The sequence below is a fragment of the Pelodiscus sinensis genome, chromosome 6 (genome assembly GCF_049634645.1).
Source record: "Pelodiscus sinensis isolate JC-2024 chromosome 6, ASM4963464v1, whole genome shotgun sequence".
NCBI lineage: Eukaryota > Metazoa > Chordata > Testudines > Trionychidae > Pelodiscus > Pelodiscus sinensis.
In genome coordinates this window covers 72,617,896-72,638,057 of record NC_134716.1, presented here as the reverse complement: position 1 = coordinate 72,638,057, position 20,162 = coordinate 72,617,896, and the positions used below count along the sequence as shown (strand labels likewise).

General features: G+C 40.8%; 1 protein-coding gene across 3 annotated transcripts in view; it reads right to left on the bottom strand.

Annotated features, from left to right (window-relative positions):
• The window catches only part of ARB2A (ARB2 cotranscriptional regulator A), a 340,644-nt gene that overhangs the window by 47,722 nt on the left and 272,760 nt on the right, over positions 1-20,162 (bottom strand). The window contains exon 11 of one of the 3 annotated variants that reach the window (XM_075932155.1): positions 5,860-5,918. The exons of the other annotated variants lie outside the window; for them this stretch is intronic. Within the exon in view, the coding sequence (XP_075788270.1) occupies positions 5,899-5,918 (20 nt within the window). The 3' untranslated portion in view covers positions 5,860-5,898. The remainder of the gene's footprint in view (positions 1-5,859; positions 5,919-20,162) is intronic. 3 annotated transcript variants of the gene reach the window in all.

Here is a 20,162-nt window from a genome sequence, read left to right as displayed (position 1 = left end):
TTTCTTCCCTCGTAAGTAATACAGACATTACAACACCCTTCCTAAACAACAAAACTTGATGTTATCACATATGATTAATCTATTTGAGCATACAGAATGTGAGAGGGAGTATATTTGCAGAGTAAAGGTTTTGTCTTTTATATAAAATTGGATTATATATTTAAGATATGTACATTGGATTCATGGTGAGGTACATGATTTACTCTGTGGGAAACAGAATTTTGCTGGTCTTTCAAGAGTCTTAAATGTAAGAAGATATTTTCATCCTGAAGTCAATGTAGCTTCTATTATCTGTTCTGCTGAAACATAATCATGTTTAGCTCATCTGCTATGTACAGCTCCCAAATTAATGGTGGGGACATTCAGAAAATGATGGCTATTATACCATGCACCCAAACTGTGATTTTATGTAGTGTCTCAAACTGAAGTGCATATCATCTAAATCTTTACAGCACTGCTTAAAAATTTAAGCCACATGATGCCCATTAAAATCAAGGCAAGACAGGTAGCTAAAACCCTGTAATACTCTTTGATATATACTCCACATATTGGTTATAGTCTCAACTCAGTGTGCGGGAATTTGTGTTTAGAATTTTGTGGCCATGCTATACTATCACTCCAGGAAACATGACTGTATTATTCCCATCACTTTCACTGACAACTTTTCATGTCTAAATCTAATTCACAATTGCCTTCCCTGGATGAGATATTCATTCCCTCTCTGGCCCTTTCACATTGGGTAAAGTAGCCAAAGCAGCATAAAAGGGTTCCAAAAGCCTTGGATCCAGTCACTGGAAAATACTCCTGGCATAGAAACTAAAGGCTGCCAGCTGCAGGGATCAGTCCACAAGCTCTGGCATGGGGACAGGGAGGGTGATTAGGGGATTTTGGGCAGCCACAAAGGCTACCATAACTTAGGCTTAGGAGCTGTCTTCTAAATTATGTCAAGGGCTACTCTAGTCTCAGAAGCCATCCAGAATCAAAAGATCCAAAGTCTTAATTCCACTATCCCAGGTTGCAAATTCTGTTCTGAGATTCTCAGGTAGGGCAAACTACAGCTTATAGGTCACATCTGGTCAATCAGCCATTTTTATCTGGCCCTTGAGATCCCTTGAAGAGTAGGGTAGGGACTCCATGGATTCTGTGTGGCTCCCAGAAGCAGCAGCATGTTCCTCTTCTAGCTCCTATGCATTGGGGCAGCATGAAGGCTCTGGTTCCCAAGGTTCATTGGCTGGGAACTGTGACCAATGGGAGATGCAGGGGCAGCCCCTTTTGACCATGGGGCAGCACACTGAGCCACCTGGTTGCACCGCCATGTAGGAGCCAGATGAGGACATGCTGCAGTCCCTGTAAATTGCTTGTGGTAAGTGCAGGCCACACTCTGAACCCCAGCCTGTTCCCATGCCCCAACTCCCTGCCCCAGACCTGATCTATCTACTGCCCTCTGAACCCCTCAATCCCAGCCCTGAGTATCCTTCTGTACCCCAAACCCATCATTCACAGCACCTGCCCCACCCCAGGCCCTCATGCCCCAGCTGAAGCCTCACCATATTCCAACCCCCTGCACCAAACTAGAGCCCCCTCCTATCCTTTGAACCACTTGGATCCAGTCTGGAGCCCCCGCCTGCAACATGAACTCATTTTTGGCTCCACCCGAGGGCCCAAACCCCTGCCTGAACCCCAATGCAATTTTGTGAGCATTCATGGCCTGCCATACAATTTCCATATGCTGATGTGTCCTTCAGCTCAAAAAGTTTGCCAATGTTTGTTATAAGGCCTTGTATTCAAGGGAGAATTTTCCCTTCATAGCTATAGTGAGAACTATTTTGCTATCAGTATTCCAGTATAGTTTTAATATTCTGGTATAACTCTTCGATGCGGACATCATTTCAGAACGAAACCCAATTCTGTTCTAGAATAGTCACTTTCCTTTGGACGTGGAGTAATTATTCTGGAATACAATTACTTTTATTCTGGAACATTATTTCTATAAGGGCTTATTGACACTACAGAAAAGATAGAAGCTGCTGCAGTCGATCTTCTGGGGTTTGAATTAGCAGGTCTAGTGAAGACACGCTAATTTGAACTGAGAGGGTGTTCCCATCAGCACTAGTAGTCCTGTTCCTCATGAGGAGTAAGAGAAGTAGATGGGAGCATGTGCTCCCATCGACTTCCCCTGTGTGCATGATTCCAAAACACGATTTAAAATCCTTTGACTCTAGCTACGTAATTAATGTAGTTGTGTATCTTAAGTCAAGTTTCCCTTTCAGTATAGAACCAGGCCTTAGGGATTAATTATGGTGGGAAATGATTCCACATGGACAAAGCCCAAAAGGCACAGCATGTAATCTTATCCTGTCATTACCAAACTTGTCTATGGGCTTGCAACACCACTTCTTTCAATATCTTAATCCTATTTACTAACTGTTTCCTTCAGCCAGAACTTGTTCCCACTTCTTTCACTTTATTTTCCATTTGTGATCATTTGTGACCATCAAGAAATGCTCTTTTCTTACATACTCAAACTCAAAACATCAACATTATTGTTTGAATTCAGATTGTTTTGCTTTGATGAGAAAAATCTTATTTCCTCTTAATTTTAAACATTTCTTTACTTTTTTTATTCAAAAATTGTGAGGAAAGTTAAAAATCTGAGGCAATGTGTGTGTGTGAAAACCTGGTCTTGCTTTTCCCTTTTTCTTTAATTAGGCAAAAGTTTAAAAAGTTACAAGAGAAAATGAAGGAGAATTTTTTAAAAAATATCTTCTCCATATTACTAGTAGTGTTAACATTTTATCATAAGTTTGAAATGAATCATTTATTGAAAATAAAAAGATGTTTTCCCATAAAAAATTTTTTTTGCAAAAAAATTCCACATTTGATGTAATCCCTTCCCCTTTTTAACAAAAAGCTTTTCATGGAAAAATCATTACTAGATCTATCAGCATTTAAGAAAGATAATTAAAATTCAAGAAACTCAGAAGACAACAAAGTTGCTTCTAATGAAAACTGCAGCTTCCTTCTGTAACCCAATTCCAGCACTTGGTAACACTTTGAAACAGCCTGACTGCTTTTCAGCTAAATTTGACTGTGGGAAACAGGAGAAAGAGGCATATTTTAGTCCTTTTTATCATGCACCTATAAATCCTCCAGCATTAGAAAGTCTGGGAATACACAATTAAGGGACTCCAGCTACTTCACCATGACCAGGTGGAAAGTAACCTTCCACTGGCATGCCAATCATTTTCAATTCCATCAGCCTCCGCCAGGGACACATAATCTTCCCACTACAGGCACTATCATGACTATCAACAGCAATGTTCCCTCCAACACATTGGCCGCTCCACAGAATTCCCAAAGGGAAAGTGTAACTTTAAAAAATGCAAAATTAGGCCAAATCCTGAAATTTAAAATGCACAGGGACTTTCTGTGCCTGCAAAAAAATTAGGGCACTTCTACAATAGGCAGAAGATCAATACTGCTGCAGTCGATCTTCTGGGGTTCGATTTAGCAGGTGTAGTATAGATCCACTGGATCGAACCGAAAGGATGCCCCTATCAGTGCTAGTACTCCTGCTCCTCATGAGAAGTAAGGGAAGTTGACGGGAACATTTGCTCCCATTGCCCCCCCACTGTGCGGACAGCATGAAAACGCGATGTAAGATACTTATGAGTTACTTCTTATTTCGACTTTCCAATGTAGTGTAGACCAGGCCTTAGTGAAGTAAACAGACTCCACTTAGATGCCACAGACTGCATTGCCAATTGCTGGAACTTACTTATTTTTATTGCAATCCAGTTTCAACTGACACTGCAAATGAAGGTTGCATTGGTGCTAAATAAATGTCTTGAGTAAATTTGGGAGGCATAAATTATGCAGAAATAAAAAGACTCAAAGAATTAATAAATAGATGACCTCCAACATACAATGGATGCCATTCACAAATATATTGAGAGAAATCTAAACCTTGTTGTTTATTCTTCCCCAAAGACCTCATTCCTCTGACTCCCTATAAACATGTGGCAATCTTCCTGTTAACACCCATAGCTGGCTAAACGGGGAAACAAATCAGAGAAGCCATGGTCCACACAATTTATGCAAAGTTCAGTATACACTAAAGGATTTACCACCTGGAATGATGGAGGATGTTGGTTAGTCAAAAATTCCTGTTAATTTAAAGTTATACTTATCAATGGAACACCGTGTACTTTTGCATCAAAACATTACTATTCTTGCCTCTTTTCAAGAACAACAGTTGTACAGGTATCTATCTATTTTCTGCATCTATTTTCTCTTTTCATGTCAACACAACTTTCTTATGCTATTCTCCTTTGCTTTTTACTGTTATTTTGTATGCCATAATGGTAGGATGGTGTTAATATTTTAAGATAAACATAGGACAAGACATCAAGGAAGACACTAATTGATCACAAAGGCAGATACAAATAGAAAGAATAGCTTAGGGCCAAGGCCCATGGCTTTCTTAGCTAATGTCAGAGTAGTCTGATTGCCTTCAGAAATTCTTGGGTCCCAAACAGCTTCAGCAGAGATAATTAGCTTTGGCATCAGTTTAAAAATGCCTGTTTCTAAAGCTTTTTGGTTGGTAAATTGCTGGTTAACACAGTTTTTACTGTATAACATATTCCATGCATTCACTCTAGTTTTACGCACAGTGATTGTGATGTACTCTATTCTCATCTTCTATTGATGTAAAAATGCCATATTCCTTGTTAAGTAAAACAGAAAACTTTTTTTTTTCAATAAAATCTTAAAACAACCAATTAGGAAATTGGAATCACAATCTATATACCATCCATCTTCCTACTAATATCTTTAGCAATAAGCTATCAATGTATTTAATATAAATTTGATAAATATTTATAGTTATTCATATTCATGTAAAATAATTTCTACTGGATAACTTGACCATTTCAGCTCCTTCTTTTAGGGGGCTTTTCAGCTATTAGTCCTAAGGTTGGAACTAAGCAAGGGGAAATAACAGAACTTCTCAGTGGTAGGCCCCAAGTTTTGGATTTGACTCCCACTGGGAATCTGTTATCACAGCACTTTTATTTCAGGAAGCAAAAGGTATCTCTTTGCTTAGATGTTTCTGTAAACATTAACAATGAGTCTGAGTTTGTAATTCCTGGTGGTGAATGTATGTAAATCAATTCAGTCATTTATGGGGGAAATGGACTTAGGAAATGTTTATGTTTTATTTTGACATGACACTGATACCACAAATAGATGTGCAACATCAAGATAACAGAGTTTTTATGGTGGGATGAATCACATTAGAACATAAATGATAGGAGAAACTATAGTATTATGTTAGATAAGCATCTTAGGGTCAATATTTATGGTTGCATTTGTGGTCTATCCATAGAATGGATTAAATAGGCCAGGTGAGCAAAACCATTTGGTCAGGATGATAGATATGGTAGAGTGGCTTTGAAGGGCATATTAAAGAGCATAGAGGTTTGGAAGATTTGCTATCGTGATGAGGTCAAGGCCAGATGGCTAGAAGAAAGTAACAGAAAGCAGGTATATTAGCCCCAGATTAAATAAATCCCTGTTTCCCTGGTAACGAAACAACGTCTATCCCAAGTTAATTAAGACACCTGGAATCAATCAAGAACTTGCATTAATCAGTGGAGACAGGGCAATTAAAACACCTGGAGGCAATCAAGAAACTGTTAGAACCATCTGAGACAGTTAGATTAATTAAGACACCTGGAAACAATCTAGAACCTTCTAGAACCAGCTGAGACTGTTAAGATTTGATTGGGACTCCAGCAGGTAATCAAGGACCAGCTGTAACTGGTTAAAAACCTCTTTAGTCAGTTTAGTGGCACATACCAGGAGTGGTGGGAGGACAATGTATTGCAGGAGATGCTGTCAGGTACCAGGAGCGAACCCTGCAGATACGAAGGAGAGAAGGCTACCTGAGAAACAGCCCTTTTGGGCCCCAGAAGTCAAAAGGAGCTAAACCTCCCCTAGAGGGGAGAGACTGAGTTAAGAAATCTAGTCTTATTGCCTCCACGTGCAAAGAGGCCATTACAGACTCAGAAATTTTTCTCCTCCCTTTCCTGCCCCTGATATGCTAATGAGGACTGTGGCTAAATCTGACTAAAGCTTGCCCCAGAAGCAAACAGGTTAGGCTGAGAGCTATAGTAAGCCACTGAGGTGAGCAATTAGACTGGGAGTTGCTGTTTTCCCCAAAAGGGAAGAGAGATAACTCAGCCTACCACTACCCAGAAGCACAGGACTTACTGAGTGAAATTAGGAGCTGTGTCACACTATATAGAAAGCCACCTCAGAATATAAGATAGGATATCCTAAGTTCCAGTTCCAGTTGTGGTTCTTATTTGCTGGGTAGATTCAGGGCATGTCTTCACAGTAGGGTAATGTTCCCTCAAGGGAAGTGGTTTCTAAAGTGTACTAACATGTACATTAATTGGTCTGCGTAGGCCCTACTGATGTGCATACCGGTTCTGTAATGTGCTTTAACATAGTGTTGTTTGAAATGGTATTATATTAAAACACACCAGGGAACCTTTACTATACACCAACACTATCTACGCTGACCAAATGGCGAGTAAAACCTTAGTGCATGTTAGCAATCATATTCCCTTAGTGTGCATTAGCCCACTGAGCAGACAAGTCCTATTTAGGACAGAGTGGTATTGCTAAATAAATTATCATTAATAAAATCCTTGAATCCAAACCAAAGACTAAACAAATAAGAGAATCATAATTTGGTGTCATAGTCATACTTTGGAACTATCTTAAGGAGACCTTGTGTCCTATTTTCTTATGTTCTTTCCACATGCCTGAGAACCAGCCAGACATTTTTATCTCCACATAGGAGAAAAACAATAGGATCCATCTGACGTTTGTCCCACAGCAGAATAATATTGTACATGCTTGTTTGTTTATCGCAATAATATCTATATAATACTGTGCTATAATTTTATTCTTTTTAATACCCCTACTATTTCTTTCTTAAAGTTACTTTAAAATTTTACATTAACAGTTATATTAACATAAATTCAGTACTTTTATTTCAAAATTAATTATTGATATCTACCTTTCAGTAGATATTTATTAGCAAGACAAGTATGTAGATGTTTATGAGTATCCTGCTGCCTTGAGAGACTGTTATTCTAACACGCCAAGTATGTTAGTTCACCACAATTTGCATTGTTATAATAGGTTATTGACTGATTTTAGGTTTAAGGGACTAAGGTAGTATTCAGTAATGACTCTCAGCTACAAGTTTATTGCAAGTGCCCAAGGTTCATTCACCCCAAGCAATTTAGTCAATAACCAATTTTTATACTTCTATCTCCCTCAAAATTCCAAACCAATAATCCCTGGCTTTTTTTTTTAATTATTTCAGTATCAGACTAACATTTCCCATGGAAATCAATATGGGTGCGATCCATTAGCCAAAAATCTGCAGCACTGCAATGCAAACATATTAAAAATATTGATCTTGCAGGCTACTGATGTTTTGATTGACTTTAATGTTTGTAAGCAGCAATAACAGAATTTCAATGACTGAAACAAACTTTTGATTAAAATTATAGATTTTTTTTTAAAAATTTGCCATTTTACTGTTCTAAAGGATATCCCATTGCTTACTTGTCTGTCATAAATGAGCACAGTAGTAAACACTTATTCAATCCCTTATTTATAAATATTTTCAGTCAGCCATAACTTGCACATTTTAAAATGCATTTTGAACATTTCTGACATTTCAATCCCACATCACATGATGTCTAAAGTCAATATACATAGGAGTTTGACAAGAGTTTGTGTCCCCTCTTTTTTTCTTGCTTCTTCTGCTCCCTTAGACTCTAGAGCTACTAACAGTGTTTAATATTTTTTTAAAAGTGCCCAAGAAATGTTAATTGATGTTTTCACAGAAGTTGTACATGTTTTTGCTAAAGGCATCTTTCCATTTTGGTTCTTCCTTCCTATGCATATTCTCTAACAAAAGAAAATGTCAGGTCCAGCTTACTAAATATGTGCTAATTGGATCTCACTGGGTCTGGGCAGATCGGTCTGGGCAGATGTCTGTTCTTAGCTCTAGGTCAAGATGAGGAAACCTTTTTAAATCAGAGGCTGCTGACCGACAGAAAAACCAGTCTGGGGCCACACACAAGTGGGAAGAAAAGAAAAAAAACCCAAATCCTCATGGACGTGGACTCTGACTGAGAAGGAGAAAGACACTCCACACATTCCCCTAGAGGAGCCCAGGATAGTAGATCTTGAGTGCTCCAGCCCAAGAGTGCACAATAGTGCAGGCTCCCCAACTCTGGGGAGGTCCTTGAGCCTCGGGGGCAAGATCCAGGCAAGCAGGGGCCTGCTTCTGGCTCCGGGCCTTACATTTGCACCCCTGCTCTAGGTCTGTAAGGTACACTCCCAGCTGTAGAACTTATGTTTGCCACCCTTCTTAAGACATAGGCACACTGCTGCTGACATGTCTTAGATCCAAAAAAATGCCTAGAACCTCTTGAAATCTCAGTTGTTTATACCCACTCCTCAAGAGTTCCACATGCAAATCCTGTGTGAAAACAACAATTCTCCTCTGTGGTGATCCAGGTGTTGGTAATCGTTCTTAGTTGAGATGCTTGATGGATCTTTCAACAGACCTTTCCAAGGTGTCCCATCTCTCTCTCAAGCAGTACCAGGTCATGATCAGGCTGGTTTTGCAACACAACACAATGGCAGTTATCACACCAAGTGGAAGATAGTGTACAATAATGAAAATCACAAAACAAAATGGAGTTTCTCCTGACACACAGTGTTTTGCAATAATCCAATCTAGAAGTGACAAAGGACAACTGTGGTGAGGACCAGAGCCAGGAGAAGTGGTTCAAATTTGCCCGATGTAGACAAAAGACAGTGTTTTTGACCACTTATGCATCCCGTGACTTCAGTAATCAGGACCCCAAAGGTACATTACTTTATGAACTTCTTGGACAAAGGGTAGGCAACCCTACTAATGAGGCTAAAGACCACTTCCGGAAGCTAGCTAAATAGCTGGAAGGTAGAAAGGATTATTGCAGGTTTGTTGCACTGAATAGGAAGCCATGCAAACTATACATTAAGTATCCAACAATTTATACATTTAAAAAAAAGGTAAAAAAGACCAGTTAAGGAAGGGAGTAAATGCTGAATTAGGATTATAAAATGTTAAAAAGTACAAATTTTGAACCTTCAGTGAGATATAAAATAATTAACAGATTATGTTCTTATTCCATGTGGAACAAATGCTTTAAAAGTGCTGGATTGATGTCCTAGAGCCTGCAGTCACTCGTCCTCAGAACAGTTACAGTATAAACAGCAGTAGTTCAAGCGTTCTTACACTACACTGCCAATGTGCTCAACAAGCCTTAAAAAACACCTCTAAGCTGGAGGGTATATTTCATTCTGCTTGTCCATTCAACCTTTGCATGAGGCTGTGAACTGTGCTGTCAAACACTTTCTCTGTGAGATCAATTCATTTCACATAGACCACTAAACAATTATCAGATGGAAATAACTTTGGGTTGGCTTTTAATTGACCATCATTCATAGACGGGGAAGGCACCATACCCCAATATCAGTTCCTCAAGCCATCTAGTTCCTGACACATTTTGAAAATATTTTGGCTTCCATTGTTGCATGGGATGTAGTACAAAATATTTATCTTTGTATCTTTGCATATTCATCTTCATAACAGAAACATTTAGAATGCCTGTTTTTGCATGATTTCAAGATCTAAATGTGTAAAGAATTTGCTAGTGAGTTCAGATTTTGGAAGATATTTAGGTGCTGTGGTGTTGCAACATGTAACTAATTTGGGTACCCAAAACTATGTCTACTGTACAGTGGCTACAGCTGCAGAACTACAATGTTGCAACTATCTTGCTATAGTGCCATAATATAGTTGCTTCCTATATTAATTGAAGGAATTTCCCATCAGTGTAGTTTGTCCTCCTTTCTAACAGGTGATAGGTAGAAGAATTCTTCTCTCAAACTAACTGTAGCTACAGTGGGATTTAGGTTAACTGATTAGGTTGCACATGTGCAGCATTTTTTCATAGCCCTGAGTGATGTAGCTGAGTCAATCTAATTTTTAGGTGTAACCATGACTAAATTAAGTGTTTCAATGCTGAGCACCACAATGCCTAAAAACGCTATAAAAATCTGGGCCTTATTCACTACTGTTGTCAGTCGTTCTATTTTCAGTTACTGAAATGAGCTCTTGTCATTTTAAAATGTGAACATTTACAATATGCTTGTCTGACTTCAGAGAACTTTAAGATAGAAACTTGTTAGAGTGAAATGGCTTTATAAAGAACAATTTATAAATAAAGCCAGCTAGTTCCTAAGCAGTATGTGTTGATAATGAATGCATTTCTCAAAAACTAAGTATTTGTCATAGTAGACAAGAAACCAGTCTAAAGCTAGTATTCTGTCTCTAAAACTGGCTAACACAGTATTGCCAATCCAAAATGTCCACATAATGATTAGATTGGCTTACAAATCAGGACTATGTCTTCTGGTTTCTGAAAGCATAGGATATGAAAGGCATATTTTCAAGCTTTTCTGCACAAATATGAGGGCCAAAAACTTAATACAGGCAGTCCCCGAGTTACGTACAAGATAGGGACTGTAGGTTTGTACTTAAGTTGAATTTGTACTTAAGTCGGAACTGGCGTCCAGATTCAGCCGCTGCTGAAACTGACCAGTGGCTGACTACAGGAAGCCCGAGGCAGAGTTTCTCTGCCCCGGGCTTCCTGGAATCAGCTGCTGATCAGTTTCAACAGCAGCTGAATCTGGATGCCTGGGACAGAGCAGCTAGGGCGCTGCTGGGTAGGTCCCCAGCACCCCAGCTGCTCTACCCCAGGTGTCCCCAAGTCAGCTGCTGCTGAAACTGATCAGCGGCTGATTCCAGGAAGCCTGGGGCAGAGCAACTCTGCCTCGGGCTTCCTGTAGTCAGCCGCTGGTCAGTTTCAGCAGTGGCTGACTTGGGGACGCCTGAGGCAGAGCAGCTGGGGTGCTGCTGGGTTGGTCCAGTAGCGCCGCTCCTCGGCGCTACTGGACCAACCCAGCAGCACCCCAGCTGCTCTGCCCCAGGCGTCCTGATTCAGCCGCTGCTGAAACTGACCAGCAGCGGCTGAATCAGGACGCCTGGGGCAGAGCAGCTGGGGTGCTGCCGGGTTGGTCCAGTAGCGCCGAGGAGCGGCACTGCGGGACCAACCGGCAGTGCCCCAGCTGCTCTACCACAGGCGTCCGCGAGAACGTCCGCCCCCCCCCCCCAGCAGACCATGGAGATGCGGGCGGCGGGACCGAGACACGCCGTGGTTCCGCCGCCCGGGTCCTCCGCGGCTTTGCTCCGCGTCTCCCTGGTCTGCTGGGGCCCCCCCTCCAGCAGACCAGGGAGACGTGGAGCAGTTTTTCTTGCCCCGGAGGATGCGGGTGGCGGGACCGCGGCGCATCTGGGCGGTCCTGCCACCCGCATCCTCCGGGGCGAGAAAAGCCCCGTTTGTAAGTACGGATCCGACATAAGTCGGATCCGCGTAACTTGGGGACTGCCTATGGTTTTAAGTTAGTTGCTTATCTCCATGATCTGGGGCTTTCAGTAAAATACCTAATTTCACAAGACTTCCAATAAAATCAGAGTTGGTACAACTGCAGTCAGAAGTAGTTAAAAAAAATCTCCAAAACATTCCTCTCCCAAACTGTACATCATGCTGTGTATGATGGGGAAAATTCCTTCGTAACTCCTATAATAATTAGCTAAAGAGAGTAAATTGCCATGTTCTGAACATGGAAAACCACCATTTCTATTATTAATACCAAATAATTACCCTGCATGTTCATTTTGTTAAAAGATAGTAAATTACAAAATGCAAGAAACAATTTTGCAACTAAATTTTGAATCTGAACTTAATCACAGAATCAGAAGACTGGATCAATGCAAATCACGTCATCCTTTACTACCGGCAAAATAGTATGACTTGGATGTTCAACTCTTTCTTTCATACAGGCCTCTTAATACAGATACTTCCATTTGGCCTCACCAAAGGAGATTCTGGTCTTCTTCCCACTTCTTATTCCATGATATTCCTCCCAGTTGAAGCAGTGCAGCTGACAGATTGCCAACAGAAATAAGCTACGTATGGCAATGCAGCTCTACTGTGCCCTGATGCATTGCTCTGTGCAGGCTCCCACTAACTTACGGGTCTCTATTCAAGGATCCTATTTTAATGTGCCCCTACATAGCCAGGAAAAAGTCTTCCAGATGCCAGTTCTTGGCAGTTTGCATGGGGACACTTTTGAAAAATTAATACCATGCAGTTCAAAAATCTGCAGGAAAAATATAGTTATATGCAATACAAACAAACAAATAAAAGAGGGCCAACGTTCAAATTTGAGATACTGAGCCTGAACTCTTCATGTTAACCTACATTTAAAAGTTCACGGTCATATCCCCCTTACTTATATTTCTGTTTGTTTAGTGGCATCACTGATGTTCAGCGAAATGGCTATGTTTGTGAAGGATTGCATAGTGAAAAACTAAGAAACCCAGCTGAAGTACTGTAAATGTTCATAAGAACAGAAAACATTGTTTATTAGAATCCCCAAACAGAAGTTGATGGTTTTTTTATTTTTCTAATTTCTCAATGACAAATTGGCAATTAAAAATTAGCTATTTAGACTTTAAACAATGTTCCTCAATAGACTATTACAATTTCAAGGTAACATGGTGTCTTAACTATCTGACCCAGTCTTTACAGTTTGCTATAATTATAACCTACCTAGGGTGCTGGAACAATTTTTATAATGGGTGTGTTAATCATAGAAACCATAGAAACTATATATTTAGTGCTATTACTACTTCAAGCCAAAGGGTAACGCAAGATCCCCTAGGTCCAGCGCCTTTGAATCCTACACCAAATCAAGGGAGCAGTCTTTATTTTTCCATGAATGGAACTACAACTGCAGAACTGAAAGAAGCTAAAAAAACCTTTGATACTCTATAAAAGAAATGAAGCAACATTTATATTTAGTTAAAAAGGGAAAGACAGCTGAACTTTCAAAGAGTAAAAATTAATCAAAATATGCATATAGTCATTTCATCTTCCATTGCAGGGATCCATTTTGGTATTGATACCTGAAATGTTTTGTCCATTAAACATTGCTAATCTGAAGGAAGAAAGCCTACAAAGCTAAGAATGTGCTTTTGCACTCCATTTAGTATGCAGATTGTGGGTATTTTCACAGAAACAGCACATTTTCTCCATTCCTGATGAACACAAAATAGTAAAAGAAGGATCAATAAATATATTGTAGTTTCTAACTATGATATTTATATGCCCCCTCCCCTCCATGAACCATAGTATCTAGCCTCACAACCCACCTTAGAGGAAGAGATTTCACTCTGATCTGCATTTTACAGAGAGAAAATTTAGGTACAGAGACTAAGTGACTTGCTCAAGGTCACACAGAATATCAGAGGCAGAGCAGAAATGGAACTCAGGCCTCCCATAATTCAGGCATGCACTCTAACCATTACTCTGTTACTCTCTTGGAGATGCCAGGGATCAAAATCAAGGCCTTGTATACACAAAACATTCTCTGTCATTGAACTGCATCTCCCCAGTAGAAGTATTTTAGGTTCAAATTAGGCAACAAGACATGTACAGGGAGTCTTAGATGCCCAAATGGGGCCTGTGTTGGGAAAGAAAGCTGCACTACTAATCTGAGTCCATGGGATGAACCAGGAAGGAACTACCCCAAGTTACTATGTGGCTCATGATAAAAGCCCTAAGACTAATTCAATGTCTGGTTCACAAGATCTGGTGTGGGGCAGTGTAGCATCCCATCCTGATATACAATAATGTTGCTACCTGAGGCCTTGTTTATGCTACACAGTTCTGTCAACAAGTCAGGTTTTGTTGACAGAACAGTGGAGGTGTGAACACAACAATGCTTTTGTCTTCGATTTAACTCTCCTGCTACGCCAACCTAATAAAAATCACCTTGATGGCCAGCATAGAGTTTTTTGTGACAAAGTTAAAGTGAAACGGTATGGCTACATCTAGACAGCGGGACTATTTTGGGATACTGCAATTGTCCTGAAATAGCAATTCCACATCTTTAAAACATTCCCATAATTTCTAAATATATTTTGAAACAATTCCATAAGGGTTAAGGGATTTGTCAGAATAGCACTTTATTTTGAAATTTGGTGCTGTGTAGACAGTATCAAATTTTGAAATAAACTATGCAATTTGCATAGTGCCAAATTGCGTAGCTTATTTTGAGGTAAGGGTGCTGTTTAGATGCACCCTATCAGTATAGACAGTGTGCTTGCTTATGCTGGCCTCCACGAGGTGTGTTAAAATGCCTATCATGACTGCTGTGGTAAGCGGTTTCTTCTCTGCTACCCAGCAGCCAGATACACAGACACCTCTCTCCCCTTTAAAGCCATGGAAATGTTTGACATTCCACTTCCTGCACAGCTCACATGGCATCTTCCCAGCGGATCATGCCAGCTTTCCATGGGAAATGTGCTCCTGATGGGAGTATACCAGCGTTGCTGGATCTGTTGGGTCTGTAGGGAGAAGAGGCTGTGCAGGTACAGCTTTGATCCAGCTATAGGAACTTTAATACCTATGAGCAGATTGTTTAAGCATGAGAGTGACATGCAGCAGTGCCATGCTAAGATCAAGGAGCTGAGGAATGCAAGAGGGCAAGAAGGGCCAACTGTCACTCTGGTATGGTATTGAAAACATGCACCTACACATTGAAATAATGCCTCCATCAATAAGTAGGTGAAAGAGGAGGAGTTGGGAAATGTTTTGCGCACGATAGTGGTATAATCAAATCAGGCCAATAGCAAGCATAGAATGTGGAAAGAGACACTAAATGTAAAACTAGAAATGAACAGCCAGAAGAGGAGACAGGGATGGATAACAAATAGTCAGAAGTGGATGATAAAGCTTATGGAGAACCAGAGATACCCAAGTCCCTGACTGTACTTCAAGTGAAGCACGTGTGCTCTATTCCCTCTGCAGCCCATAAAACTCTGCATTCCTTGCCCTCCCTATCCTCTCCCTACACATTCCTGTCATGTTCCTAGTTAGTCACAGTATCCCTTGTACTCCACCTCAAGGGAAATTTTCCATAATGGCAGCTGGACTTACACGCAGCTGTGAGATCCTCACTTCTGAGAGCTCTGCTCATTGTCACGTCGTTCTAAGAAATGTGAGTCTATGTATTGCTGTTTAATAAAAATGTAGTTTTACAATGACAATTATCCTTTATTTCTGATATATATCTGGTGATTGCAGCAGAGATTCATACACAGTGGCAATTGGCACATTTGCAGACTACTGTTAATGATCATGCTGAAATCATTACAGGGATCATTCGAGGTGGCAAGTAAACAATGCCTGGCTGAATGCATTACAGAAAGGCACATTACAGATATACATTCTCAAAATACTACTTCAAAGCCTTCCTGATTCACATAGCTCCACTTTGAGTCCCTATCCAGCCACCAGGAAATCCACCTCTATGACCCATCATTGGAGAAATGTTTCCACCTTGACTTCACAAATGTTATGCAAAACAGCAGGCTGCTATGAGCAGGGAAATATTTTCCTCACTGATATCTAATTTGCCAAAAAGGCAGCATCAGCAACCCTTTAATCTGCCAAATACATATTTTATAGCTATTGTGCATCTGCTAAGCATATTGTTGGGAGTGCTCTTCGCTGCTGTCAAGGTTTCTGGCATAAGTCTTCATGAAACAGAGGAGTAAAGGCTAGGGTGGGTCTCCCAAGATCACTATGGGCATTTCCACATCCCCTGTTGGAATATTCTTGTCTGGAAAGAAAGTCTCTGAATGTAGTTTTCTATACAGGCTAGCATTCCTGAAGGGGCATATGTCATGCAACTTTCCTGACCAACACTCATGTCAGTGTAATGACCCCAGTGATCCATCAGCACCTGCAACATCATTGAGAAGTAGCCCTTCTGCTGATGTACTCCATTACAAAATTGACAAAACTGGGATATGCATGCCATCTATCATCTTGACGCAGTTATGGAATCCCATTGCTGCAAAGCCATTCACTATTTCCCACACATTACCCAGAGTCACAGTCCTTTGTATGAACAGGCGATCAATGATTTTACACTACAAACTCTTCCTCCCCTTTCTCCCCCGGTAGACTTTTCAACTCCACACTGTTTGCAACTGCCCATAGGTGTCTGGAGTTGCCAGTTTACACACTGCGATCACCACACACTTCTCATTTTGATGTCCTTGTGCTGTTCGAGGAAGGAGGCTTTGCATATACAAAATTTCTGCAGCCACTGGTTATCAGCTCATACCTGTGTCACAATTCAATCCCAGTGCTTGTTTTCTGATTGCAATAGCCCACCTCATGCAGCTGCTCTGTGAACGCCAACAGTTGTTCTGAATGGTTCTTCCCATGGCACAAACCAGGACAGGCACCACAGATTCCCATTCGAACGTGCAGCTCATGAAATTTGCAGCTGTATTGTCTTCCTCCTTGTTTAGATAACACACTTTTTAATATATCACTAAGGGTATGTCTAGACTACAAGCCTCTTTCGAAAGAGGCTTTTTCGAAAGAATCTTTCGAAAATGCCTCTTTCGAAAGAGAGCGTCTAGACTGCAACCTCTTCTTTTGAAAAAGTGAGCCGCTTTTTCGAAAGAGAGCACCCAGGCAGTCTGGATGCTCTCTTTCGAAAAAGCCCTGTTTTCATTCAAGAACGCCTTTTTTCAAAAGAGCACTTTCGAAAAAAGGCGTTCTTCCTCGTGAAATGAGGAGTACCGCTGTCGAAAGAAAAGCTGCGTTCTTTCGATTTAATTTTGAAAGAACGTGGCTGTAGTCTAGACGCAGGTGAAGTTTTTTTGAAAAAAGGCTACTTTTTTTTTTGAAAAAACCCTGCAGTCTAGACACAGCCTAAGGTGCAAATGCAGTCTTATGGCCATTTTCATGAAATACCTCTGGAAGTGAACTGCTCAACCTTATTGGGGACAGTTAGGGAAAGACTGGCAAATACTGCACCAAGCCATGATGTGAACTTCTCCCAGATAGCGTTGGTGACAGTCTCTGATTGAGAAAGATCATGGTCAGGAGAAATACTGCAGGGTCAGCCATGTTGTGTTCCTAACACTCATCATAATACTGAAGAGCATTGTAGGATCCATGCTTTCAGGCTGAGATTTCAGGTGCAAAGCTAACAATAGTGTGAAACAATCAGAAACTCTTGGAATTATGGAGCAGAGAAAACTGCATCATCGGGTGGTAATCTTGAACCTATTATGCACTGGAATTCATTCCCAGAACTCCTAGAGGGGAGTAGTGTTGATTTGCAGAATGGGGTAACTACACACCAGGCACTGCTCTGTCAGTGCTAGTGCATCAATTATAGATACACTCCACAGATCCAAGGACCACTGTGTGAACATGCACAAGCAAACATTTAGAGTGGTTTATGATTGTCAAGGTAACTTAAGTTGACTTAACTCTGTAATGTAGACATGGCCTGACATTTAAACCCACCTATAAATCTGTCAGTCATTTGCCTGACAACTATGTCAAGGACTTGGTGGCCCAATCCTGCAAGAGGCAGATCGTTTTCTGGAAAATGTTGACCGTCTCCACCTACCCCTGACATTGGAGTTAACGAAATCCAAACACCACCTAAGAGGCATTCAGAATTTCACCGGAATGAGCATTACATCATACAAGGCTGATTAGCAGGATAAATATGTTGGATTAACTGGGTAATCCAACATAAATCCTTTAGGGGCCAAAATGTCTTCTCCTTTAGTTAATCCTTTAAAAAATGTAGTGTATTAAAATGTGACTGTAACCATAGTCACATTTTGTAACATTTTGTATTTAAATTTTGGGGCATCAATTATATTCTCAGGTTATCCAGAATAATCTAAAGATTTACACAATTGTTTTGAAACTATTTGAACTGGGTTTCTTTGATATGAACTGAACACCAACAAGAGGAGGTATGGGATGGAGGGAAAGAGGTGGAAATTAAAATGCAAGAAGTTATGACAACATAAATAAAACAAAAACAAAAAAACCCTTTTGGCACTGAAACATATGGTCTGCCACCTGCAGCTAAAAGTAACATACAGAGAGTGTATATTCTGTCAAGAATTACTAGTTTCAAACATGGCTGGTGATTTTGGACAGTAGCACTTAAGAAACCTTCAATCTGGCAGCTTTATCATCACACATTTACTAAAGCGTCCCACTGTCTAAACCTGTAGGAGTTTGGAGATCTGACCTTAGGGAGGACAAAAAAATGGTTCACGAAGTAGTGTTTTCATCTGCCCTGCTAAACATTTTTTTAAACAGATCATTATTTCAATCCATTCTTTGGCCCTCCAGTAAAAGTAGGAAATGCAAGAGTGATTGGTGCCTTTCTTTCCAGGAAACAGCATGTATCAATCCAACAACAATTGCAGCCGGAAAGTGCACATAGGGCTGCTTTTAGGTACACCGGTGTCTTAAGTAAAGAATTACTTTGGAGCCACAAAATCAAAGGAAAAATAGTCAGCAATATTTTTTTTCCTCTCAATTATGTCTAATCACTTGCTGAGAGGTGCCTGGAATTAACACAGATAAAAGACCAAATGCTTCTCACTTTTGCTTTACATTGTGATGTATTGATTATAGACTTATTCATTGTGAATAATATTAATTACAAATGTACCTCATTTTTCATTAGCAAATTCATGATCCCATCTCAATTTCAACGTCTTTCTAAGTATTCACTGAATATTAAGTGAACAAATTTACGCTTATGGTGTATTGTGAATTGTTCACTAGTATTTGCTATTTATTATTCATAGTATTTGATTGGTCACCAAAATACAAGCTGTATTGTCTTCCTCCTTGTTTGGACAATACACTTTTTAATATATCACTAAGGTCCAAACGGAGTCTTATGGCCATTGTCATGAAATACCTCTGGAGCTGAACTGCTCAACCTTCTTGGGGACAGTTAGGGCAAGACTGGCAGATACTGCACCAAGCCACGATGTGAGTTTCTCCCAGACAGTGTTGGTGACAGTCTCTGATTGAGAAAGATCACGGGCAGAAGACTCAGACTTTGAAGCCCAGAGTTCTGGGTATAGTCCAGTTCCTGACAGGGATACAGGAAGGATGGGGAAAATCCCAAAGTCTACTCTAAAACTTGTTTAAAACTAATAACTACTAAAACTAAAAAAGAAAGAAAACTAATTAAATTACAGTCAAAACTGATAAAAACGATTTATAACTGTACTTATTAGAACTGTGTCAAGACAAGGACACTGAAGGTTCTGTTCCAGATGATGTGGTATCAAGAACGAAATGGTGATGGGGTTTGTACACCTTGCCCTTTATCGCCTTGGATGGAAGCATGATGCGAAGACCCAGAATTGTCCCTTCCATAAGATGAAAAGGGGTGGCTGCCCCAAGCCTTGGGTTTTTAGGGCCCTGCAGTGGCTGCCCTAACTGTTATATGGAAGGGAGGGGTCCAGGAGGTTATGGGGCCTGGTACAGGGCAGCATCAGGGGTGATCCATCCATACTTACCACAAGGGAGATGGGAACTGGAGCAGCCCAGCATCCTGTTCTGTTCCACTCTGTCCCACCTCTCTCTTGTGGGCCGCAGTGCATGGAAGCAGCAATAGGAAGCAGAGAGCTTCAGCACCAGGACACTCCACTTCTCCCCGCAATGGAAAACTAGGGCACAACAGGCTGGAAAGGTGGCATGGTGGGGTGGAATAGAGCAGGCTGCCAGGCTACTCCAGCTCTCTCCGCTCGGGTTTTTATGCGAGGGGACTCTGGCTGCCACCACACCAGGCCCCCTGTAATCCAGGCCACATTGCTTGGGAGAGGGGAAATGGAGGTGGCATCTGTGGGAGAGGTTGCCTTGTGCCCCTTTCGGGACAGCCCAGTGCAGACCAATTAACACTACTTTCAAACTCTCAGGTGACCATATATAACTCTCAGTGGAATGCAATAGGGACTATCACTTGAAGAAGAAAGTATTGTTCTGGCACAGATTTTGCAAAGACTATTTGTGCTAAAATGTGGGCATTTGACA